Here is a 27996-nt window from a genome sequence, read left to right as displayed (position 1 = left end):
TCATGTGTGTGAAATATACTTTATGGATGGACATGGGAATTAAAAATATAGAGTCTTACCTGGATGAGCTTGTCTCATGTGGTAAGTCACTGGATATGGATGGGATTCTCCACACAACTCACAGATGGTATCTTTTTCCGGTCCTCCCACTGCAAGCTGGGCCATCTCACCAAAAAGATTTCCCCTTGGCCTAGCCTCAACTTTTTCTTTTTTCTTTTTCTCCTTTTTGGCTTTCTTGTTATCTTTGTCACTTTCCTTCTTCTTTAAGACTGCACAAGAACCAGGACTTGGAAAAATCATGTTTTGGGAAGCTGCTTTAATAGTTGCTAAAGAAATATCTTCCCAGAAAGCTACTAAGTGCTGCAGTGTTAATGGAAGAGGAGACTTGGATTTCATTGTGTGATGACTGGATGTTTCAAAGGAGGTAGTTTCAGTTTTTCCATCCTCACACTTTTCATGCAGAGGTGGTTCTTTTAACATTGAGAGGACTTTGTTTTTATTGATGCTACCCATTTTAGATATGTCTGGTCCGTGAGGTGAGATGTTGAACATGTTAAGAGCAGATGATATTTCCAATGAATGTCTATTTTTCAACTTGGTTTCTTTTTCCTCTGCAGGTTGTTGAGTAAGACTACTTCGTATGGGTGCATGCTCTTTGGACAGTTCTGGATTAAACTTCAAGAAAGATGAGCACGCCATAGCATCATGAACTATTCCTTCATGCCAAAGAAATGCGGCAAATACGGCTCGAGCACATTCTGCAACAGAAGGTGACATTGCTTGCTTGGCAGGCTCTATGGGCTTTGATCCATCTCCTTTGAAAAGGAAGTTGGATTTTTCCTTTTTGGGTCTTGTGTGCCTGCCAGCACATTTACGGCTCACTTTTGGAGATGCTCTCATGTCTTGCTCATCCTTCAGTGGTGCTTTTCCAATGCTGAAATGAACTTTATTAGAACCATCGTCCAGACTTCTGAATTCGGTGTTGTCTTCACAGGTGGTATCTGTAATGCTGTCAGTCTTTAAAGTACTTGAAGTACAGACTTCAACTACCTCACTGTGAAGATTTTCTTGTACGACATGAGGGGAAGGAGCTCTATTTTCAGTTTCTGGTGCAGGTTTTCCATCTTTTGTAGTAATTTTTGGTTTGGGTGAAGTGGACCTCCCCCTTAAGGGTTCTGTTAGCGGCACTTTCTTTTTGCGAAGGGTGTCTGGATCTAATGTGTAAGAATCTGATTTGGAGCGTTCTCGAGGAGGATCAAGCTTTGTTTTTACAGGGGATGAAGCTTTCTGAGGTAGAGTTGTTTTGTCATTGGGTGACGAGGATCGTGGAGAACTAGCACCAGATCTAATGCCTGTAAGTGTCTTTGTCTTTGGAGAAGTTGACCGGGTTCCTGGCGCCGGAGATTCAGCTCTCAGACCAGGAGTTGTTCTTCCATCAGTTTTTAGTGTTTGCAAAGTGTTATGATTTGGTGACAAAGACCTGCTGTGGGAGTCTGAGCGCAACTTTGCGGCGTCTGATTTCAGCATCAGGCACTCGCTGGCTGATAAGCCATCGGTATTTCTGGGCTTCTTCTGCTCAGCAGCGGCTCGGTTCATTCGCACGTCAAGCTTGGGTGACCTGCAGTCAGCTCTGTGCTTGGATGCCATGTCTGATTTTCCTGCTGGAGAAATCGGTCTAGCAGCTCCTGTGAAATTCATTCGGTCACCTGCATAATGTTTCATAATTGAATTGTTACATGCTGACAGTGACACCCTCAATAGTACAAAACAAAAATTGAAGACCTGAACACAAGATAAATATCAAACACATGCTTCTGTTCACATCAAAATGAAAGGAAACATGAAGGGATCTTTTTCCCCCTAGAATACTTTTGATACATTTCATTTCCCAAAGGTACACAGAAACAAGCGTTAGGAAGTTTTTACAGAGAAAACACTACTATGGAGGTTATCAAAAGCCACAGTTCACTCTTTCTACAAAACAGTAAAGGAAGCACAATTTACATCCTTAGGTGAAATTCCAGAGTTAACTAAGTTTACCACAGTTGCAACAGAAACCAGGGACTATTTATTATCTCAATGTGTGACAGGCTGACTGCATCAGGAGATGATCACGTGTATAATGTATATCTCTCTTGAATAGAGATCAAATGTACTGCCAGATTTATTTTCTTCAATGCTCAAAAGCCAGGAATTGTAGCAAGTAAACACTGTTAGTAAGGCAAATTGGACAAGAGGCTTGCAACTATGCTCAAAATGACTCAAATGGATAATCTATGGAATCTACTTTTTCAAGTTCAAAATCTACCCCATGTTCAGCTATAAAAACACTTAAACCCCCCCAAAACAAGAAATCCACTTTTTTCAACCACTAAGTTAAATGGCCAGCTCTGGTCAATGATGTCCCCGTACTTCAATGCACTAATTTATTGTTCCTATGCACATTGACTTTGTACATACATTAATCTACAGAGCTGTAAGACTACAAGAGCTACAAGAACTACAGGCAGCTTAGTACAGGTACATACAAAACAAGTATATGCAAAAAGTAGCTTATGAAGGCAATCTGCTTCTGATACCTCTTGAACCAAGTCTCTCTTGTAGAATTGTATTCTGAAAATTAATCCAAGCAATATGGAAATTACTGGCAAGCAATGCAGCAGTTAATACAGCTGTCTCTCCATAAATCCTTACTGCAAAATCTTGAATGCAGAGTTAAATCCTTTTGATTTGAATGGGTTTTCATTAGTCAAACATGAGAAGTGTTTCCCTAGTAAGCCTGTAGAATTAGGACACAGTACATAGGAATATTTTTCTTTTCTAGATATTAAAAAGGTTATTTGCATTTGTCTGGGCATATTTTTGAGAAAGCAACTATTTGTTGCTTTCTCAAAAAAAAAAAAAGTTTCAATTAATCAAAGAGTATTTGCAAATTTAAGCCTTGATTTCTAGTGGGAACAGGATAGACAGTCACCTTTAGCTAGTATCTTCAGTATTAGAAGATGTGAAATCAGTGTCTACTTCCTTATGCATTGTGGGATCTGAAGCAATTTCATGTAGTTCTCAATCACCAACCCTTACCCCTACCCTAGAAAATACATAGATGCAATTTTTTCCTACTATTATCTCTCACAATATAAAAAACAACCAAGAAAAATTTAGAAAACTTTTGAGCAAAATTTAGCAACCAAGAAGCTTTATCAGGTTATAAAAAATTATTATTTATTTGCTATTTCCATATTTAAATACCTTACAATAAAACTAACAGCAACAGGAAAAAAGTGAAGGATGAATTATATTGGAATATTTAACAAGCCTGAAATTTAGAATATTTTTCTGCCTTCCCAAGACATGGCATTTCATACTTTTCTGAGCAGAGAAGAAATATTGTGTCTATATTCAAGAATAATATATCAAATGTGAGCAATAGAATATAATGAGAATATAGCAAGTATTTATCATCCTAATAAATTTTGAGAGTCTAATCTGTCTTCATTTGTACAAGTTCTGTAACTGTTTTTCACTTGGAAGGGGGAAGCTGGAATAGGAAGGCAAGAAATAACATGGTAAATTGTGGTTTATAAAATGACTGTTCTTGCTAAAAGAAAAAAAAAAGTTTTGGAAATATCAGTCCAAGCATTTCAACCATTCCAGCTTAATTATTCACTGGTTTTAATCATGAGCTATTTTGAGATGCTTATTTTGTGATAAATTCTGAAATGCAAATTAGAATTACTTTTATACACATTTTTCCCAGTCTGCCAGATGAGAAAATACTTAAGATTGAAAATTTTACAGAATGCCTCATAAAAGAGAAAAAAAACCTGAAAAGATGACAATCATTTTAGAGAACATATAACACTTCAAGCCATTCAGCAAAGTATCAAATTTAAAGTACATGCATGATTAGCAAATACCAATGCAGAAAACATTCCAGAACAAAACTGCTTATGAAAGGTATAGCCTAATGATGGCTTCCAACAAAAAAAGTATCTTGTTTTTTTAAGAAAACAAAGGTTTGCACATAGAGAAATAATCCTAAGCAGCATTCAGGAGTATCAGCACAAAAAGAAAAATCTCCCAAAGGAAAAAGTGCCTAAAATAGCAAGCTGCTTTGTCTGTAAACTAAAGAAAAAAAAATCCCAGATTTTATTTCCTGTTTCTTCTTAGAAACTTCTTTTGCCTATTGTTTGAAAACAGCTGTAATTAGACTAACAGTCACTTTCCATTTTACAAAGCAGAGACAGCTAGATTGTGCATCATGGAGTTGCTGCAACTCAGGAAGGCAACGCTGAATGACTACATCAGATGAGCTCCCAACAAATACCAAATTTGAACATTTGCTTTCAAAACATTATTTTCTTACATGAATGAAATGAAAATGCATGGAAGAAGAAAGAAAAACAAACCCAAAACATTTTTCAGGTAAAAAATCTGAATAACCTTGCTATGTTGGCATGCATACCCACCCTTCAGTTTGTGAGAGAGAGATGAAATAGCAGAGGCAGGCCCAGCTACATCACTACTTTTGTAAATACGCTCACGAGAAGCAAGGCAGCAGGATGGAGTTTCTACAGTGGAAAACAGTTGCACAGAAGCAGCACAGATTCAATGGAAAAGCAGCAGAGATAAAAACAATAGCATTTCAAATGATATGCATCTTCTTTGTTATGTATTCTGAATTCCTACTTTAGTTTTAAATGACAGACAGTAGTTTGTATTGGAATGCAGTAGATCAGCTTCCTTGATCTAAAAATGCTGCAATTTAAATCTTAGTTTTTAGGATCTAAAAATGTAATATATGAGGGCTAGCCAATGACATTTATGGTTTATTATAAAAATCAGCAGTGTCTAGTTTTGAACTGAACCTGGATTTGAAATGTTAACATTTAATCTGTAACTTCATAAAATAATTATTTAGAACTTCAATATGGTCTTCCAGATGATCAATTTACACATTCTTTAGTGAAAATTAGAGGACATCTAATTTAGTTTTGGAGTCTAGTTAATCACTGGAAAGAATGGAAAAAAATACATTAAACACACCAAAACTCTGTTTTCAAGAGTGATTGCACCTCAATAATGTAATGTTTTGAAAAACTTCACTAACGTAATGTGAAGTTCCTCAATACAAGAAACCTAACTAGTAGTAGATGAATGTCTACCCAACAGTACACAGATGAAAAAAAAACCTGTATCAGGTCTTAAAAATAATTTTGATTTAAGAAAAATTCTGATGTCATCCAAGATAATTTCAGTACAGTGTACTGACATCAAATCTGTTAGAAATACAACTCCACAAAAATTAAACTTGGAGAGAAATAATAGGGAGTTTTAATTTCCATCTATAATTTAATTTTTTTTCCTGGTTTTAATTTTAAGTCCTATTCCTTCCTTTGGGGAAAAAAAAAGAATTCTCACTGAAGTAGTAATTGTAATGAGAATGTGTATGTTAGAAGATACTGTTTTAGATACACCCTTTTGTACAAATGGAGTAAGGTAGTTGTATTGAAAATAAATTATTTTAATTCCTACACTATTTAAGACACCTTTTTGTCCTGGTAATACATTTATTAACTTGTACACTCAACTTACCAAGCCTACTACCTTATGCAATGAGCTATGGTTCTAGAAACTGCAATGAGAAGGTGTTCATACATTTGAAGTAAGAATTTCATTCTCTAAAAAAGGAAATGAATCCTTAATTTCTCAACACTGTATTAACACAGATTTAACACCAGTATTACCTACTTTTGATACCTACAAATTATTTTGAGAGATCCAATAACAACTATATAGCTTCTGAGCAACAAGATGTCACTCAGTCAATTTTTAAAGGTAAAAGGCAGACAAACATTAGGAGCACAAAACAGCAGTAGCAGCAAACCTAAAAATTTTGTCAATTTGATACACTAGCATCCCACTGTACGAATAACAAAAGGAAAATCTTTATGAAATCCACTTTCATGAATGCACATTTATACTTCATTCTTTCACTCTGTCTCTGAGAACACTTACATTTTATAATACTGTAATCTAGTGTTGAATGATGCACTACTACAACTAAAGCATTTCAAGGGGACTGTGGGTCCAAGCAGTATGACAATCCATGTATATCCAGGATAACTGGACAGCCTCAGGGACCAACATTTTGATTAGGGCTCCCTCTTCCTGAAACATCCTCAAAGACTACAAAGACTTGAAATACAAGGCAGGCAAGGCTGTCTCATGAGCCATTCAAATGTGACAGTGTGCCTTTAGTCATGCTTTCCTTCAACATGGAAACAGCTCCAGCTTGAAAAGCTACCCAATATGGAGACATAAGAAGCAATTCAATTTCAATGCCAGGATGCTCTGAGGAAACCTAGGAAGCAAGACATACCACTGACTGGCTCATGTGAAACTTTTTTAAGCAAACTCTGTAACCATCATGTAAAATGCCACTGGAAAATGGAGTTAACGTTAAGTTTCTTCTGAAATGCCACTGCTTTTCTGCATCACAATGAAGGAAAGCACTGACCTGCCTTTGCTGTGCTGCCTAAGCAATGGATGCCTCTTAAAAATAATGCATTCTTCTTTCACTCACTTTTACTGACATGGAAACTACAATACAGCTGTCAGTTCAATCTCCTCAAGCACTGCAATCAACATATCTTTCTTCACCTCCTGAAAATGCCAAATGTCATACTAACAGCAGGACTAGGACTTTTTTAGAAATTATTTTTCCATGAATAAAAGAATGCACTGAATTTAAAAAAAAGCTTGAATATTAAAAAGAAAAACGTATTTAGTATGGTTAAAGTGGGGATATGAGTGAATGAATTAAAGCAAAAGCTGAAATATGCTATAATGAGAAAAATATTAGCAATATTCTATACCAATGGTGGGGCTTGGAACACTAACACTTGAGCTGAAAGAAATGTTCCTGTCCTGGAAAGGTACATAAAAAAAAGAAATCTATGCTTTTCCAATTTGTAACTACAACTTCTGAAGATGTGATATGAAGAGATTAGTTCTAAAAAAACACCTGACACAATTTGTACTCTTTTTCCAGCCTTTACCATACCAGCCCTCTGAGGACGGTTTTGGATTGACCTGGCCAAATGTATGTTTCATATGTACCCTTGCCTATAGAACCTGAAAAGCCTAGGTTATGGGACCATTTAATTTAGCTCAAATTTTCAGGAATGATACCTTGGCAATATCAAGGTATCATTATTTTTAATTTTTAAATTATGAAAAAACAATTAGATAAGTTGTCATTGGTTTAACTGATGATTAAATCACACACAGAAGAGATCACCATGCCTGGTTGAGAAGATTCTCTCAATTTTACTGAGACACTTCCAAGAACCACATCTTATGTGCTTCATATGTGTGCTGGTCTTTTGTGCCCCCTCCACAGTTTTAGAAAATGCAGAGAGAAGCACTGTGGTTCTAAATGCAATTTCACCAGCACCTAAATGGGAAAGGAACAAAACCAAAAAGAAACTGATTGCACAATAGTGAAAGGATGTATGGAGGAACTCCTGACAAGAATGGCAGGAGCTGATGATGGATGGTTGGACTGCAGCTCTGCAGCACAAACTGCAAAGGAAGCAGCTGACAGGACACTGCATTGAACAGCAGCTCAGCACTGCAGCTTCTGCCTGGACAGGAAACAGTACCTCAAACAAGCTGCATGGCTGCTGGGAGGGAGGGAAGTTAACATAGCAGAAATCATGGGGGCCCAAAGCTTTTCAGCCCAGAAATCCATCCCTCATTTGCAGTATCAACTCAGGCGTGAGGAACCATGGCATAAAGCTCTAACACTGGTGACTGCAAAGTCTCACACTACCCTCCTTAACTTCAGAGCTCAACAGCCAATCATCAAATTTTGGTAACTGATGCTGGACAGCATGCCAAATCCTGTTACCTACACTTGCCACATCTAAGGAGATTTATGACCTAGCATATATTGCTGAAGGTTGAGAAACAAGATCTTCCATGACCCTCTAGGCTTCCTCACTTCCCCTACAATCAGAACTCAATGGAAATTTGTCTTCTATGCTTTTAGCCAAGTTCATTGACAAATAAATCAAGCAACAGTAATAATCTTGTGGGTATGGCAGTTTGCACAAGCAAATCTGTTACTGATGATCTTACAGGCTTCTCAGAAGCAAGCATAAGCAGGCTGCAGCAATTACAGCCTGTTTTGGTCAAATATCCAAGGAAGAAACATACATAAACTTGTGATCTTACTGGAAAAAAATTCTTGCTAAGGCTCCAAGTCAATACAGATGTTCCTGTACTCTAAGGTAGGTTTTGCCAGCTCTTCTACCTTTTCTGAACTTTTAGTTCCACACAAGCCTGACAAAGAATTAAAATAAATGGCAAGAGTACCTTGTCTGTCCCTGTGAAAAAGAAAACAATCTCTTGTATAACTATGTCTGAAAAGCAGCAAAGGAATTAAGCAGGACAGAACAATCAGCCATTCAGAGATTTCTAGCAAGTAACACAAAACTGAGTAACAGTTTCCATTTTGTTTTTTCTAATATCCCTTCTGCAACAAATTCTTTGATTTAACACAGAGTGCTGTCGTAACTCATTTATGATGTGAAAGGAGTAACAGAGGCACTTTTTATTTCTTCAAGCATTATATCTCAGGAGGTGACTGTCCTAAACTGTAGTATTTCAGAAAAAAATAACCAGACACTGTGTTGGAGGATAGAAGGTTGTGACAAGTCCTTTCCTTCTTTCTTAAGTGAATTTGCAAACCAAACCTCAAGGACAAAAATCACCTGAAAAACCAGCTACCTACAAACACTTCCAAGGAAAACTATAATCTGTCACCAGCACAAAGTATGTTTATATCAGATGAAGATTTGTCTTCCTATTATAAAAATCTAAATTAAGGAAATCATTCTAGAGGGCATTCAGCAGGAATTCATTCTTCTGAGCTTTCCTCAGAATTATGCCAAACCAAATTTCTCCCCAGGGATAGAGATATTTGAGAAAGAACAGAAAATGTAAACAGTTGACTGAACTATTTAGGCTGACTTGCAATCAAGATTGGCATTTAGTGTATAACATCTGCAGACAGGAAAATCTAGGCTGGCACAACTTCTTTCAACTATTAGACTACCATTAGTCCATTTAATAAAACAGTATACTGACTATAAGCATTCATTTTAATTTTAAAATCTAACTTTACTGCAGGAAGCACTTAAGGATGGAGCATGTAATTGGAAAGTAAAACTAAGCATGTCTAGGGCAAAAATTCAATTGACTTGATATGGACTCAAGATATGCTGTTTAGTGGATTTGACTTTTAATTATGTTTGGTAGCAGGAGGCTATGAAGTGATTTAAAAGTAATTAATTAAAATTGCATACTTAAAATGAGTTTCTGTTACAGTTCTAATACAACTGCATAAAACTATTAGATGAAAAAGTATAATGATACAGTCTTACAGGCATCCCTGACTATATGCTGAATTTGGATGTACTTGCAAATGGAGGATGAACAAGTTTGCAAAAGTCTAAGTATATTTAAACAAGAAATCTCCCATATTATTCTTAAATTTTGTGAAAACAAAAATATTAATATTTCTCTCCTTTATGAATAATTTACATTATCTTCATCAAACCTGACACTGGATAATAAACTGTTTAAAAAAAAGTCTATGCATCAAATCACAGTCAGCGACCAGTACACCAGTTCAGGCTGACAATTTTTTCCCTTCTGGAAGGGCAAATCACCAAATTGGTTGAGACCTTGTACTAAGCTAAGATCCCAAATCAGACACAAATTCAAAAAAAAATTTCCAGTTTCATCATGTTTTTATTTGGTAGACTAGCAGTGCTCCTCCCCTACCTGACAAAAAAAAGGCTTCAATTTGAACTGGATCCTTATTAAAACACAAAACATGGATGTACCTTACTGAATACAGTTTATCTACACATCTTGGACAGAAAAATCCATTGAGAAATGTTGTTGTGCAATCAAAAAGCTTTTGTTTTCATACAATATGAGTTTAAATGCTAAAGGACAAATAATCTGAAATTTGAAATAAGACAATTAGGGTTATTTTTGATGCAAAGCTGAGTAACTGATTTTACCTCTCTGAACAACAGAAAAAAAACCCTAGAAGTGATAGGAAAGAATAAATATTTGACAAATTCTCAATGAGAGTGTGCTGGTGCCACTGGCAGTCAGCTGTTTATCTGAGTAGAGTTTGGAATATTTTGCTTTGATGGTGGTGTAAAGTCCACCAGAACTACAGGATGTTGGTGTAGAGTCCAGCAGAACTACAGAAGATCACAGTCAAAAGATTTCTGACAATCCTCATAAAAGCAAATTAGAAATCTTAATCTAGCTCTCGCATGAAGGACTTCACTGTAACTTCAATAAGCTGAGCTGGAGAGGTGCAGGACTGCATGTACACAGACACTGAAATGACTGACAAGGTCAACAAGAAAGAGCTGAGGCACCTCAGAGAGACAGTTTGTGGGAGACAGGCATAAAGGAGTATTCCTGTGACCTGTGCTGTAACTGTCCTGCATGTAAGAGAGAATTTAGTGCAGTATCAGCTATCCATCACGAATGCTGAGCTTTTAGTTTTCATTAATCAAAACAGTTTCCTGTCCTCCCATCAGATTAGCAAACTTTCTTTAGCATGCCAATCTTATGAGCACCCAACAGAAAACTAACAAAACACTTCTTATGAGTAGAGCCAAGTTATTCCCACTGTCCTGCTACATCCCTGAAGTTAGGAGCAATAACAAAAATAGAAATTTAGGAAGTAAGAAAAGTTAATACCTACGTGCTTTCTGCAGTGCATTTTTGATGTTAAAAGAATTATCAACATTTTGTACTATATAAAATATTTACCTCATTTATAAACCAGAGTTGCATAAAATACTGGAAATGCACTTTCATGACTTGTCTATGGTGAAGAACACATACAAACCCAAAATACTGTCAATATAAAAATTAAAGTTGAACAAGTATACTTCTTTGGGAGCATTACCTCACATGCTTCTGAATCATGAAAAACTTAAAACAAACAAACCCAGAAAGGTGCACTGTGGGATGGTTAGCAGCTGGTAAGCAACTGAGAACAGCAATGTGAAAGCTGCAGAAATGGACTGATGAGGCAGGTAAGGCTGACAAACTTACTCTGAAGCTGTGGCTGAGGCTGCTGGAAGGAAAGGGGCTGTCCGAACACAAATGGACTGTGGACAAGGGAAGAGGGAGCTTTTGCAGCTTGATCAAAGATGGAAGGAGCTGGGAGATTTGGCCGTGACTGAATGGAATTCAGTATGGCACTCAGTTGGTCACCTGTAGTGGGCAAAACAGTCAAAACTACAACCTGTTACCTGTCATTCTCCACAAAGGCAGAGTAAAATGGTACTCAAAGTTTCAATGATGGTAAGAGAGAAAGCTCATACATCTCATTTAGCCACATACAACTCTGGTTGTGGCTAAACATAAAAATCTCACTCCATGCATGGCAATAAAATTACTATTTTTTAAGGCTCATGGATATTTTACTGCAATTATTTTAAACATTTCAAAATAGAGATTTATATTTGCCTTGCTAAAAAATGAAGAGCAGCCAAAGAAAAAACAGAAATCCCTAGCATTTACAGTAACACACACATGCAACAGTACATGCAGAAAAAACATTAGAAAAACTGATGAAAAGGGAAAGCTAACATGTAATTAGGCTTGGCAAATGTATTTCTGTGCCAGTATTTTAGTAAATATTTGCTCATTTTTGCAAATATTTTAAAAACTATTCTGTTACACTGTTTTTCAAGGTCAGATTGAAGGTAATTTAAAAAATCCGTAAGTACCACTTAAGAATTGGAATTGGTTTTCTGAAGAATTACCTACATTTACTGTGAGGCAAATGAAGGCATTCAATAAACTAATTTATAAATTATAATTTATAATTAATAAACTCGATGTTAAAATCAAGAGTTTTAATTTCTGAATGCCAATTTTTAAAGAACTCTATGTGAGCATTAGAAATACATGACGCCTCAGTAAGAAGGCCACACCATGTTGTAACTTGAAGTATACTTAGTAATATGAGGTAGGAGACACCTGAGATTCTCTCAAATTCTTGATCTGAACCATCACCAGACAAATCCTAACAATGTCACTTAATTCTGCACATTCCTATAATTTTGACAGCATTGTAGAAAACCTAGTAAAGAATTTTAGCAGCTGATACAGAATTTACAACATTTTTTGATTATTATAAATTATCTTTTTAAGGAATTAGGGACATACCAGCAGATGAATCAAACCCTGTATTACCCAAGAACTGAAAAGTTAAATTTGTTTTCTTGATATTTTGGGTTAAAAATTAAGATGACAAAATACCAGAAAATAGCTCGAATGCCCTTTTAAATAATCATCTAGAGGAATCAATGAATCAATTTTATTTCACTCTTTTGGAAGTAGCATACCTAAAACCTACTGGAATCTGCACTTCAGCATCAATCATTCCTACCTTAAAAACCTAGAAGTGAGTGAACAACCTGATCTAGGGGGTTTTGGACCTAAGGTGATCTGTAAGATCTCTTGCAACCCCAGCCATTCTGTGATTTACATGTCTGACAAACTATTATTATTAAATGTAATGAGCCTAATTCCTAAAAAGAGGAATTATTTTAAAGGGAAGAATATCTGAGAAGAAGCTGACAGTCATCTGCCCACAATAATCAAAGATGGAGGTGGGTAGGGCCAATCATGAGGAATATTAAAAACTTGCCTGTGACACAGAAAGCTGGAAGAGAGAAGACATAGCTAAATCAAACAGATTTTTTGGGGGAGTTAAGTCTTCTTTCTTGCAGGTAATAATGTAAACCTAAAATTAATGGTTTAACAGAAGGAAACTCTTACCTACTGTAGAACTACACACCTATTATGGAGATCTTTACATTTGATCAGTTATTTTGAAACACTCTTGGATGGGACTGAAATTTCATCAAAACCAGGGCATTCCTATAAAAGTACTTTTAACAAACAAGCCCCTCCAAAGAAGTGCTTCCTTGGCAAATTCCCCTAAGAGATTGTGCCTGTGCCTTCTATTTTTTATTTTTCACAAAACTCAGAGCTTCTTAGACCTGAGAATACAGAAAGACTGCATAGAAAGTAATGGTACAGCTGAAGAATTCTATTTTTGGGAAAGTAAGACCATTATTCTTTCAATATAGTTGCCAACAACTCTTGGGCAATTCAAAAGGAAATACAGTACACAGATAGAATGAAGCCATGTAGCTGAGTTGTTCATTCACACTAAATATCACAGCTTGAGGGTATCTTGAGAAAATAATGCATACAAAATAGTAGTGAATTCAATGCCAGGAGTAGCGTCCAAATGTTTTGTAACTGTATCATCCCAAAGAAATACCTTTGACTGGCTTAAAATGTAGTAAAGAGAATCACAATGTCTTTAGAAATCAGGATGCCTGTTAATATAGCATATTTATCTCTAAGATTTTATCTTCGGACAACACAGAACAAAAAAATTTTTGTCTTAATAGATTTCTGCAAAAAAAAAGAACAGATAATATTTCTGCACTATTACACAATTGACACTGAGAGACAAGCTGTAATACTGCCTCAGATCTTAAATACTTCCACTTTTGTGATTCCACCACTACTCTGAAATGAATAAGGATGAACTGGGAAAAGATGGTTTAAAAGGCTCTAAAAAACAAAAGGAAAATGCTTCAACTTATTCAGCCTTTGTCCAAAAAAGAGGGTTTCCTATAACAATGCATAGACAAGTATGGACCCCTTTCTACACAGTAAATCACTGTGAAATGATATAGAGCTATTTCATGTTGTGACATTAACAGAATAGACTATTTAGGAATAGTTATTTTTCTAATCTTCTCTGCTTTAAAGTAAGTTTTAAATTCTTTTATTTAGGATACCATGAAGAAATATATGCTGGTGCTACAAAACACATAGAACACCTTATGCCCTTATTTGTAGTGGCATAGGCTAGAGCAATGTAAGAATAAAACCACAGAGCTCCATGGTTCAGGAATATTTCTCAAGAACCTCATGGAAAGTCCCTTCTGTATTATTAGATCTGCTAGAACTAACAAAGAAATGAATAGAAAGCATGCAGATTGAGTTTATTCTGATGGCTTTCATATATGTATTTAGGTCTTGCCAACAAAATAAACCATGATTAAAAGAAACAACTGTTTTATATCAGTAAAAGAAACTAGACTTTATTTATTTCCCAGCAGTTGTAACTGGTATCCAGATGACTGGTATCCAGATGACTGAAAGGCAACTTCAGTTTTATAACTTCTTTTTTTAATTTCACAACAAATTTTAAATGGCATGTTTTATCTTGTTAACTCACTAAAGGCATTTTAAAATTATGAAGAAAGATGACAAATGTTTCTGGACTTTTAAAAACGTGCTTTCTAAATCAAATAGTTTTCTAATCTTGTTTTACATGTATTTTTCATTCCAGCATTTCAGTTTTGTGCCTACCACTGCAGAAATCCCAAACTAACTTCCAAATCTTGAGTCTTTTTATACACAATACTTAGACTGAGTGAAACTAAAGCAGAGACAAAAGCAGTTTTAACACTTTGCAATTCATTATACTATTGCTTTGGAGAAGACCTGTGGTGCCTTGAAAAGCAGAAAATGAGTAATAAAATATAGCTATTAAAAATATGAGTGTAAAAACATACCTTTGTTATTTCCAAGGCCATAATCAAACCCTTGTCCATTACTACAGCTTGTCCCCTTACTGAAAGCTTGTATTGAAAAAGGACTTGGGGGAGGAGTCTGCACATTTTGATCTAGAAGGACTTGCTCTGTAAAAAAACCACATCACTTTGGGGTTAGACCTCTGAGTAATGGATTTCCACTAGAAAGATGAGTACAAAGCAAAAGGTGATATTATTTCCACCAATAGCACTCTTCCTCTCGACTAAATTCTCTTAAAAAAACCCCACACTTGTACTTCAGAACTCATGCTCTAAAAATAACAAGACAGAGGACTTAATACTACCTAGACTGTTTTTGTTTGACTGAGTTGTTGGCAGCTATGCCATTATTTGACACGTTTTTTTCCAGTAACATCATTCAGCAGTGTTTATTCTTTGCACAGCAATTGTTAAAATCCCTTTGACAAAGCAAGGTGGACAAAGGATGGTTTTCAGAGTGACAAACTCAGAGCCAATAAACATTTAATTGTGGCTACCTCTGATAGTTCATGGAACACAAGACATTTTTTCCTGACAAATTTATTGGTATCTGTAAATGAGTACTATAATTTTACTTTCTGTATGACACTAAAGCAACTTCCAACCCAAATCAACCTGCAGTATTTCATAATATTCAAAATTACAGCAGAATTAAAATAAATGAGACAGAATCCACTAGACTATTTAGATTTACAGAGAAATTACTGACTTAACGTGGTCAAAAATACCATTCCAACTGACAGTATATATGAAAGCATTCAGAAGAAATATCCTGAATTCATGTTTTTAAAAGCTTGAGCTGGCACCTTGAAATTTTTTTTTCTTGTCAGTGTACTAAAATTAACATGGATAAAATAAACAAAAAAATCACAACTCTTTAAAAAGTAATTTTGAAAAAATGGCATTTCAGGACAAAACTGCATTTCAGAGTACAAACTCTACATAACTTATTCAAGTTAAAAACAAATTATGAGGGAGAAAGTTAGAAAGTTGGAAATTTAGTCATAAAAGAAAGGATCAAGAATTTTTTCAATCAGAAGCTACTCTAGATCTTGCTGTAGTACTTTAACTGGCTACAGATCTAGCTGTTCAGAGTTCTACCTTGTCTCTGACAGAAACCCTACTCATTATAGAAATGTAATTATAATTTTTTAAAATAACAAGAACATGAATGTAATGTGAAAGATGGTGCTATTCATGAATAAAAAAAAAATTGCAAATCTAGCTAGAGCACCTGCTGATCCTTAGTATTTCCCTCTAGCAAAAGCACTGAAACTGATGATAAATTATTTTGAAATAATGTCATTGCAAATAAAAGCAACTAGTTCAAAATAACTTTCAGATATGGCTTGAGTGCAGGAAGTTTTACATGGCACTGAGGTGGACTAGGAACCTAGAACAGGTTGAAAAATCTCAGTAATTGCACTGGTAACTGCTTAAACTGCTTTAGCTAGATGCCCAAGAGAGATCTGCCTTCACCCTACCTGTAAAAAAGAGACTCATTTAGAAAAGATTAACAACTGTTACATTGAGGCATGGAATTTGTATCAGAAAGTTTCTAAGATGGTATTTCTATGAGCTGTATTGCAGAAATCCCACTACAGAGTTTTGTCCACAAAGCCTGGAGCTTGCATTTCTGTTTTTCTGTGAGAGCAATGCTATATTCCAAGATATCCTTCAGTAACAGTGCCTATACATCAAGAATCTGAAGACAAACCTTCAAACAAGGGTCTTGTTTAAAGTCTTCCTGATTTGTGAATTCTTTCTTAGAGCACACATACACTTTGAGAAATTTAAGACAATATGAAATGATAAGTCAAATACTAAAGATGAAAAACTACTAAAAAATGCAAAATACTGTCAAGTTACTTAAATGTATTTCTCAAAATAAGCACTCTGGAATGGAAATTGTTGCACACTGCTTAATGTATTGATTTCAGATAAATTATTTTCTACTGGAAAAGCAAACAATCCTGTATAAAAATAGAAAATAATGAATTTATCAACCCTATTATTGAATACCTGTGCTTTCAACAATAAGGTACTGTTCCAATTCACAATTATTTAGTTTATGGAATCTACTTGGGCTCTTTGAGCACCTCACAACTTGACATTATCAGACACAACTAAAATTAGAAAAGCTATGACTTCTAAAGGAGTGTTTGAAATATTACATAAACATTTATATATTTAATGAAAAACTCTTGACTATTCCCCTTCTTTGCAGAAGGTTTTACACCTGAAAGTCAAGCTGCAACAGTCTACAGAAATACTTATGTATTAGCAAGGAATTGCTTTGTTCTAATACAGTAATGTGATGATAATTGTTAGAGTATCTATGTGTGAAATGAATTTCAGCAGCAAATGTGAAAACCAGAAAAATGGCGAAGAGTCTGTTAAAATGAACAGATAAGAGGCTGACAATAAGTGTGACCTAAAAACACAAGCAGAGTATAACTGCTGAGGTCAAAACTTTTCATAAAGATACTTTTTGGAAAACAGATGCATAAAAATTAACCCCAGAGCTACAAGAAAAAAGATGGTTAAAATTATTGCCCATAACCTTAATTGGTACAGAAGAAATACTACAGAAATAATTTGACTGGTTTTTAAAAAAAATCATTCAAAGAATGTTTATAAACAACTTTTAAGTCTGACCGTGCAATGCATTTCAAATGAAAATACATAAGCTAATGTTATACCTGCTCAAAACTCAGATACTTCTTTATTTCTCTTGTTCAGACTACTTATTTTTTTAAATTAAAAAAATAAAAGAAAACAACCACTTGCCATCTTCATGTCGAAGGTACTGGTTTCCACCTCTGTCTCTAGCTAATGACCATGCCTCGCCTTCATCACTTTCACAGAACTCTACCATGCTGTTCTTATCCATTTGCACCCACGTACCTTCTGAATTAGTCACCTGATGCACACACATAAAAAAGCACAATTCATTGACTTCTCAAATAATTCAGTAGTACAATTCAGCAACTACTTATAGTATCTGGAAAACACATTAAATTTCAATCTTTCTATTAGAAAGTAAATGTTAAAAAAAAAAAAAAGTTTCTTAAATTAAGGCCACAGGCTGAGGCAGACTGAAGTACCAAACCTATTTATGGCATATTTACATTTAGGAGTAATTCCAAAAATTTTAGACCTATTTATGTTCAGAAGAAGCAAAACACCAACACCACAACTTCAGAAAATTCACATAAGCCTAAATAAAAACTGGAGGGAAATAGTCACCAAGATATACCTTCTAATCGATGGTGGCAACAGGAGAATTATAATACCAAGATATACATGAAAGGTTTTTATGAGTATTAATTTTGTTCCTGATATTATATTTAGGAAATAGCATGACACACTTCATCCTTAAGCCCTTCTTAACCATTTAAAATATTTTAAAATACCACAACTGGACAACCCAGAACAATAACAATAGTTCAGCAACTAAACAAATTGATACAATCAGCAAAGAGAAACAGGAATTTGTTAAATGGTTAGGTCCTAGGAAAACATTTTATCATGAAACAGAATTCTTTCAAAGAATAGGACAAAAAAGTAGATCAAGAAACACAGTTTTGTAAGGAATACTGTAACAGAAATACATAAGCAAGCATAGGTAACTGCAGTGCAATTTCAACATTATTCCAATCAATGCAAAAAGGCAAGAGACACGACTGCATTAGTACTGCTAACATAAACAAAGGTCAAAGGCCAGTATTTAGCATGAGGAGGGGAAAAGCAAACCTGGACAGAGGCAGATTCTTTTGCTGTGGTTACTACTGTTATATACTGGTATCTATGAAGACATGAACTGAAGCTACAAGGATCCATACCTCGCCCACTGCCTTGACTTTGTTTCCCAGAACTAACATTCCAATTGGGATACCTCTAAGGTTAGGGCAGCTTCTGATGTTGTGACCTGATGGGCCAGTCTTCACTACCTTGTACACTCCAGGTCCACCTCGAAGGAATGGCATGTCTTGTTCTTGCATCACTGCTTCCTGTGGGCAGTGTGAATTTAGGTCTTTGAAAAAATCATCAGCATTAGACCTAGATTCCTGAGAAATTTAAAAAAAAAGGCAGAACAGAATAAAACCCATTAATACCACCTTTAAACTACTGAGATAAGAAACACTTACTTAAAGACTACAAAAGGTAAATTTCAGAGCTAAAGGATACCCTAGTTACATTGCTAATTTTAGTGTGCAGTGCTGAACAACTAACTACTATTAAATTGCATATTAATTGAATTACTCCTGACATTACTCTTCAAGCAAAAGTGGTATAAATGCAACCATTTATATAAAATAATAGCTCATATCTAACATCAGATACAAATTATTTAATCTAACTGCTTTCACTAAACCTTTACCCTCACTGACATTTCTCAGGATACACATTCATTCCTCCTGCTCTATTTGTGAGATTTTGTTAAAGTCTGGGGCTATGGAAAGGAAATTTAATATTATTTCATACTATTTGGTGATGAAATATATATCCAAACCTGAAGTCAGAAAACACTTTGAATTTCTTACCAAAAAAAGTGGTAGTTACTAAAAGAAAAGAAAAATTACCCTAGATTTTTCAGCCAGCAACAGCTTAACTGAAACCCTTTTATACAGAAAACCATGAGGGATAGGAGTAACAAATGTGCATTTATTTCAGAAGAATCCAAGTGAGAAGCAGGAGCAAGTTCCATTGTACTGAAAGTCATAGGTACTTTTAAAGGAACACCTAAAAGTTACAGACTACATAATGCCCTGCTGGATGCAGCCAGTGGTTCACCTCATTCAGTTTACTGTGTTCAGCAACAGGAGAAGCTTTTTAGAAGCAGCATAAAAATCTTTACTAGTGGTCCCTTATATACCTTAAAACCTTTTTATTATGAATGATACAGGGTATACCTATTTTCTTTACTGTCTATTTATCAATCTGATTTCTCTAAATTTAATTTCTTCTGAATATGCTGATACTATCTGCCTTGACAATCTCCCACAAAAACACCTTCCAGGAGTTCACTCCCTGCTCTGATAAAGAATACTTTCTTGGTCAGATTTAAACCAAACTTCTGGTTACATTATTTACTTTTAAATGAATGCAAATTTCCTCTGATCTCCTCTCTGATCTCTCTCTGATCCATGTTTTCAGCTTTTTTTGGTATGGAAGTCTGTGCATGTGTCCAGACTAATACAGCATTTTTTTTCAAGAAGGCTCTATACAAAAATGATTCTATTATGTAAATATGTAACTTAAAAAGCAAGTTAATGCAAGCTGAGGTAAACTGGTTTGAGAGAAAAAAAAAAAGACAATTTAAACATAGTTTAGATCTTGACATAATAAAGTCTGCCATTCTGGGGAAAAACAACCAGTGGACAAACAAGTTTTAAAATCTCGAAACCGAAATGTACTTCACATTATTGTCTTCATTACAAAGTTCACACCAAAATAAAGTCCATCTCAAAACATTACAGAACTGATATTCAGACAAACACTTCTACAGTCAATTTAAACAGCTTAACTGTACATAATATGTCATGTTCCTAGAATTAAATAATTTTAAAAAACCCATTAAGAAGGGTCAGAGTATTTATTAAATATCTGTGTGGTGGCTTTACTGCTACAAATATCATACTATTAGATGCCACAACTTTATGTGGAGCCTCTAATAACAGAAAAATATTTACCAGTAAATTCTGCTCTAAGAGAGAATGAAAAGCTTTGTTATGTTACTAGGCCACCTCCCTGAATTTCTAATTTGGTTTGCTAAAAAAGGAGAGCACTACTTATTAATTAAGAAAAATTCAATAATCTGCCCTAGTACTTTTTTCTCATTTTAGAAGAAAGAGACACAGATACAGCACTAAATGCAAATCTGCTACTTCCTATAAAAATAAGTCACAGTAAAACAGACTTCAAAGAATATTGAGCATAAAGTTGAGTCATAAGATGCATTCTGAAAACACGAGATACAGTTTGACTTTTCCTGTAATTTAACTCACCTTAGGGGGTAAAGCTTTGGAAGTCCATGAAAAAAAGTCCAAATCCCTTACTCCTTGGCTAGCATTAAAGACATTCTGAGCAACAAAGTTTGAAAAAAAGAGACACACATCAACAAAGAAATGGGAACAAAGAAATATTGGAGGAAGAAGCTCAAGGTAGTATAATGCAAAGTTTCTCCTCAAGTAAATTTACTGGTAGAATGTTTTGCAAAAGGGGAAAGTTTTATTTTCCTAATCAAGTCACCTGAGTCCATTGCTCACCATGGCAAATCATCCATTACACAGAAACAGTTTAGTATGTCAAAAGCTCAAAATGGATGTAGTGTGTCATGCCATTTACTGAAATTAAGAGCCAGACATCTCTTACAAAGCTTGAGACTTCAGACACAGAAAATCTCATATTTCTGTTACAAAGAAATGGTAGCTGGTCCCATCACAAACCAGTTTTCTAGTGAGATGGTCTCCTGTTCTGAAAGATGATTTCAACCAGTGCAGGACAAGTGCACACAGAATTTTAGTCACCCAGTCAGAACCAAAGAGATGCAGAAGGGCTAAGCTCTCTTGCTGAAAGGAGTTCACTTGCACAGAATGATTTCACCAGTTTGCACATCAAAATTGTACTTTTAACCAGAGCCAAAAACTTCAGTGCTATATGGAGAACAATTGCTAAGATTCCATTAGTTTTGTAAAACATACAATGCATTAACTAGTTTGTTATGAATGACTGTAACCCAAATATAGCTGCCAGAAAGACATCACTAATTTTATAACCAATTGCATACACTATTTAAATAAGCACTGCTGTTCTGCTTAATTTTTCTTCCCACAAAACAGTGAGGACAGCATTTTTGAATCACTGGAAAACATGAAAAAGAAGCCATCTTTTCTCCATAGGCTAGTTCCTACTCATTTCAAAGAAATTTTCACTGTTTCTGTCAAATGAAAGAATAGTATACATATAGCAGTAGTAACAATCTTATTTATGATATTTGTGATGGAATCCCTTTGACAAAGCACCCATTTCATCTAAATGAACCATAGTATCAGAATCTAATTTCCTGTCCCATCCTGATATGGGAACCAAGTGAAATCGCTGCTCGGCACCTGCATTAAAATTTAACAGTAGCTAAGGCAGTAAATCCTTTCAGGCAGAAACAAGTACAAAACACCCTTGGCATGCTTCATCTGTATTCCTTGAAAAAGCACTAACATGTTAAAAGTAAGCAAATCTACACTTTTATCACATGATAGAAGCAAATCATCTACTATATACTGCTTGTAAACATTAAGTTTCAATAATACAAATGATCTGCCATTTTGACAAAGAGAGGGAAATTGTCACAAAACCAGCATTTCTTTAGAACTGAGTACCTTTACCCACAACTGAAGGAGGTAGCCATGCACTAGTGATATATGCACTGGGGCACTGGGGAAGGGTCTCAGATGGGAAGATTAGCAAATTAAAAGTTTATCAACTCAGCATAAAACTATGGCAACTATAAAAAGCCTACATGTGCCTCATGAGTGTACTTCAGAGGCATCCAACCTAATTAAACTGCCTGATTCTATTACTCTGCAGCATATTGCCTTTTTTCTGATGGACTTCCCACTGAGAAACATGGACTACCCATTCCTGAAATATTTAGGTATAATTTCAAAGATTATTTTTCTACGTAGAGCTCTATGTGTAACATACACAAGGGAAACCAACAGCAGTGAAGTGGGACCATGCTGGCTTAGAAACACCAAGAAGATCAAACTAGCAGCTCTGTTTTGCTCTGTGAACTTGAGAACTTCCTGCCTATTATAACACTGCACACCAGTTTAGATGAATAGATCAGGCAGCTATTTGGGAACTAGGTTTTCATTCTGAGAAACTACTAGATAGAAGCTTTGGATTTAGCCCTTATGCTATCATCTGTAGATTTAGTTGATGCTTTCTTTCAAGACTTTACCTTCCAAGATCTAAAACTCATTTTAGAAATTCATAGTTTTCCCAATAAATTCAAAGTTTCAGAGATTAAAAAAAATTAATTTGTTTTGCCACAAAAAATCATTGGTCCATTAGGAAGCATTTAAAATCTCAGTTATTCTTTTTCAAAACAAAGACTTATCTTAAGCAGTCATCTTGACATTTTATCCAACATAGTCTTACTCTTCAACTGCTTTCCATCAGGCTTAAAACAATGACAGAAAATTTTGTCAATGTCCTTCAGTGTTTCCACAGAACATTCAGCTTTCTGAGGTTCTGTGATCAAGCACTGGAGCCTACATATTAATATTAATTCTTTCTTCCATTGCAATAATGGTTTGGAAAAACAAATTTTGCAATCCTTGTTTGCCTGGGGAATGTAATATTGTATCAGGGTACAATATTCCTTCCTATAAAATTTTAAATTTAAAATGAAGTAGTGAGAACTTAGAATGTGACTTTTTAAAAGACAAGCTCCAGAGTTTGACCAAGATCAATTTCTATTTCTTCCTAGTGTGCACTCTTTTGTATCATATGTTCTTTTCTCCTAAGCACTATGTGTAAGCAAGAGTAAGTAACTGTCTGCATAAGGAATTTTACAAGCATTTTTTCAAAAACAGATACCTGAATATCATAAGACTGAAGGAAAAGTAAGTACCAGAGATAGAATCAGCTTATTCAAAATTGCAATCTATTAAATTCACAATCTCATAATTATCTACAATGGATTGGATGCACAATTTTAGATCAGGGGCTGTAAAGCAGTTCCTTGTGAAAGGAAAAGAGCAACAGAAGAAGAACTGAAGACTTTCTAAGAAGGTAAATGAGCACAGCTCAAATAAATAAAACACTGACAATACCATCTATCTCCCCTTTCCTATGATAATTTATCTTCAACTATAATAGCTCTAATAAAAATACAGAAAGTGCATTTATGAGATCCACAATATTCAGTATTTGCTTTATCATAAAATACCTAGTTAATGCTAATAAACATACATAAAATGAAGATACAAAATATACATCAAGATGAAAAGAGGTCACAATTAACACTGCCAAGAACCTCTACTGTTTTTAATCTGCTCACTGTTCCATAATACAGTGAAGAAACAGAATAACTAAAACTTTTTAAAGAAGTTTTTACACATTTTCCAAAATGCTCTAAGAAATTTTATTTACTTAAGGGATTGATTATAAAAAGCTTGAATATTTAAATATGAGAAAGCAATATAATTGGAGATGACAAGTCTGCCCACTCAGAGTTGAATAGAAAATGGAGTCTAGTTGAAGAAATGTGACATCTATTTATACAGGGAATACACGGCCTAGCTCAGGCATTTGATCTTCCCTTTGCATTTTCAGTCACACAAGAGACTTTCTCCAGTCTTCCTTTTAAGCCAAAACTGGTTGAACAGCTTGGCTTCAAAAAATCTCACACAATCAAAATTTTTTCTCCTGCATTCTGCTCATCAAGTCATTCAGCTACACAAGTCAACAGGATTGAGCAGATATGAATTATACCACAATTTAATCTAACAAAACTTTAGCATTTATTACTTAATTCAGTATCTTTTTTGACATAAATCATTCATCTCTAGAGGACTGCAAAAATCAAATTTGACAACTTGCAAACAGTCAGTTTTTTGGACAACTCTGAGAAAAAGAAGAGTATAATTTGAAATATTTTCAACCTAGTAATCACCATAAAAATGATTTTAAACTTCCTACCAAGAAAGCAGTATCTGTGCAAAGGAAGGATCTAGTAAGAAAGCAGTATATGCTAGACTAGCATGCTGTAAAGACTTAAGGCATTCAAAAGTCAGCCTCTGAACCTTATGTTTTGTCACCTTTAAAATACAGAATGTTAGAAAACTATTTTCTTCCTTTTTCCTCTTATTATTATAAATCAAACCAACAGATCTTACTGCTTATATACTGTCATAATGAAATAAAATAGTTTCAGGATATGCTAAGTCCTCCTGAAAATCTGAAAATTAGAGCCACACAAGGAAAGTTTTTTGACAGTAGCTCAGAGCACATTTCTTGCACATGCCTGCATTGCTGTAAGAGTTGCTCTCATAACCCTTTTGCTATGTTGGCTGCCACTTCTAAGAAAGCACATGACTTTTAACTTGTGTCAGTCAAGACGTGTGACTGGCAACCTAAAAGAAAATTAGGCATATCTAAAGCTCATAACAGTCTAAATGGTAACAAAACTAATTCATAAGAGTGTTCAACAACCCCCAAAACCAAGAGAGAATCTTTCATCTGAACTTTAGACGCAGAGAACGAAATGTTTGAAAACTGGATGTTGTTTTTCACTTTTGATTGTACCTGACCTCCTTATTCATATGAAATTTGAATTCTCAAAATTATGCTGTCAAGATTGAATGCTCAGTTATTCATGGCAGACATTTCTTTCCATGCTTCTCTCAAGGAGCACAGCATATGCTCTTCCCTAGAACCACATGTATACCAGAGCTATATGAAATATGCCAAGCAGTAAGTTCTTGCTAATCACAGACAATTGCTGAGCTCAAAAATATTCCCTTCAACAAGTAAAAAGGTACTGAAGATAGCTAAACTAAAAAAAAAAAAAACCACAAAAAAACCACTAACCACAACTAATAAAAATCTACCAGACTATAATACCCATCTAGATAAACAATATTTGCTAAAGTTAGTTAGTTATTAGTCAAGATAAATTCACTTTTACCATGGGTGAACTGGTAAAATACAACTACTGCACAGAACTATTAATATTTCATGGAAGTATAACACAGCAATTTTCTAATGGGAACTAATTTCTAAGGCAAAAAATACAGGCAAAATTTTAAACGAAGCCTAATTTTTTTCAATGTTTTCATATGTTCTACAACAGACTAGAAAAACACTGTGATGACAGGCATATTTGAGTACTGATTTCTAAATACAGAAATAATTTGCTTCCCAAACCCAAAATTAAAATAATTTCCCAAAAAAGGATTCTATTGAAAGAAATCTACAGATAGAAATATATCAACAAATAATTTGTAGACAAGAAGACCTTGTTACACCATGTAACACTGTTTGGCAGAACAGTCACAGGGCATTATGAATTTGCAGATTTAGCTACTAGCAAATAGCCCAATTTCACTGGAACTGGGAATATCTCAGTTCTTCTATAATCAAAACCATGAACAACATAATAGTACTGGTCCCAGTGTTTAATTTAATGAAATATTTCTCAACTATCTTCAGTTGCAGCAGCAGCTTACTCAGGTAAGATGACAAATCAAATCTAAATAGCAGTATCAATTACATCTGATTCTCACATTCTGCCCATAAGAAAACAAGGTAGTGCCCACTCTCAGGAATGCACGAAAACAGATGAGCCAGAAAGGCCTGCATTTCATGAATCTTTTGAGAACTACTGGTTTAGCTAATAAAGGTTTTCCTTCTTTGTCTTTCACATTTTTCAAAAAACTGTAATTGGTTTCCAGAAAAGGTCTAACCTTTAACTGTAGTGATAACAATCACCAATAAAGTTATTCACTTTCTGTTAACTCCTATTATAAATTCAATGTTTGTCTTGAAGCTCTAGGGTTCTTTGATTAGCTAATGAAGTGGTAACTTAAGGATTCAAGTATAAAACTCACAAAAAACATCCACAAAACCCAGAGCCTAAAGAACTTTTTTGGTTGGTTGGTTGGTTCTTGTAAAAAGCAACAATTACATTGATTCACTGTAGGCTGCAAGCCTCTTCTGAAATCATAGCACCAGTGGACACTTCACAGACAATGCTATCTAGCATAAGAAACACCTGGTGCAGACCACAATCTAAAACTATTCTGCTTTTATTATAGCAATCCCTGCACTTCTGTTTCTCTTTTAGGAGAAGAGGCTTCAATATAAAAAGCCTCATACCTTTCTACACTCCACCCTCATTACACAGTAGCCCTCCAAAATGCAAACACATATAAGGTTGTATTTGATAATTAAAATATTGTTTACCTCAGGACTTTTTGCAGCCTTAATTAAAGAAAGTCTTGTAATGAGGATAGAGTGTACTTTTGGATATTTTTCAAAGGCACCTTTTACTTACGTCAACAGGTACCAGAAGGCTCTTGCCAAGATGTTGGTTAAAAGACAGACACCAGGCTTCAGTGTAACCATTCATGTTTGGAACATACTTCTTTATTGTTTCATCATTCAGCCTCAGCCAAACACCATCATCATTGTGGATCTATGGGAAACAAGCAACAAGAACGAGCCATGCCCTCCTGTAACTGTTCTGGAGCTAGCAAGGATTAACAGACTTCAGGCAGACAAGAGCAGCAAAGAAGCAACAATCCTTACAATGCTGATACAACAAAAGCAGAGGTAAAGAGGAATATTGACAAAATCAGAATTCCAAAGCAATGGGGAAGCATATCTTTTTATAAGTCAAGGCATGAAGACAAATTTAAATCAGATCATGCAGTAAACGAGAATTGCTTTGAAATAAAAGAGGAAAAAAAGCCAAGCCTTAATAAGCTTTATAAATTCCCCACTTCCCATTTTTCCATTGCTGGTATGACTTTGTAAATCACAAAAATATTCCTTGCATATGAAGTTATATTGTAAGAAAAATACATGCATAGTAGTCTAACACGCTGGTAGTGATCTTTCAGATCTCTGTGTAACAGATGCAATGAAAAGGACATCTGCATCTGAATTTTTGTGTATAGTTGAAATAGTAAGTAGTGAAAAGCTAAATCTTAAGAGGTATTATTGTAAGATGAACTCCAGAAATTTTCTTTCCTTGTATCAGTATCAAATGTTTGTTACACAGGTTTGAAGTAAGTAAATGAAAGGAAATGACAGCTTGAAAAACTAAATTAGTAAATTTAGATTTTTGCAATTTATGGTCTTCGGTTGCATATGTCAGCATCTAAACATGGAAAAAACCCCATTATTTTGCATGAATTACTTTTACATGTCAGCCCAATTTTCAATAGAAATGTCTTATGGATTACCTCATCAATGAAAGTGATGGATCCATTGACTTTCACTATGCCTATCTGCTCACTCTGAAGGGAAGGGTGGCTACGGATACGAAGCCCTGCACTGTCCTTGGCCACAAATTTGCGAACCTAAGAGAAGCAAAGAAAGACAGTAAGGAAGAAAAAAAATTGGAACAGAGCTCTCAGAGTAAAAAGAAATAGGTTTAACAGGTTCTGAAATGCCAGTGACAAGACAGCAGTCTTAAGAGTTACAGTTTGTTGCTAGTTTCCCATGGCTGCTGTGTATAACT

At 35.0% G+C, this 27996-nt stretch overlaps 1 protein-coding gene across 17 annotated transcripts in view; it reads right to left on the bottom strand.

The window, feature by feature from the left end:
- The window catches only part of MYCBP2 (MYC binding protein 2), a 175474-nt gene that overhangs the window by 28655 nt on the left and 118823 nt on the right, over positions 1–27996 (bottom strand). For 5 of the 17 annotated variants that reach the window (XM_054628261.2, XM_054628264.2, XM_054628262.2 and 2 more), the window contains 8 exons: positions 27719–27835; positions 26806–26946; positions 20750–20824; positions 18584–18808; positions 17529–17661; positions 14721–14846; positions 11161–11346; positions 60–1706 (listed from right to left, as the gene is read on the bottom strand). In XM_054628261.2, the coding sequence (XP_054484236.2) occupies positions 60–1706; positions 11161–11346; positions 14721–14846; positions 17529–17661; positions 18584–18808; positions 20750–20824; positions 26806–26946; positions 27719–27835 (2650 nt within the window). The remainder of the gene's footprint in view (positions 1–59; positions 1707–11160; positions 11347–14720; positions 14847–17528; positions 17662–18583; positions 18809–20749; positions 20825–26805; positions 26947–27718; positions 27836–27996) is intronic. The other 12 variants (XM_054628265.2, XM_054628266.2, XM_054628288.2 and 9 more) reach the window with 10 other exon arrangements.

The sequence above is a fragment of the Agelaius phoeniceus genome, chromosome 2, assembly GCF_051311805.1.
Source record: "Agelaius phoeniceus isolate bAgePho1 chromosome 2, bAgePho1.hap1, whole genome shotgun sequence".
NCBI lineage: Eukaryota > Metazoa > Chordata > Aves > Passeriformes > Icteridae > Agelaius > Agelaius phoeniceus.
This window is presented reverse-complemented; position numbering and strand designations above follow the sequence as displayed.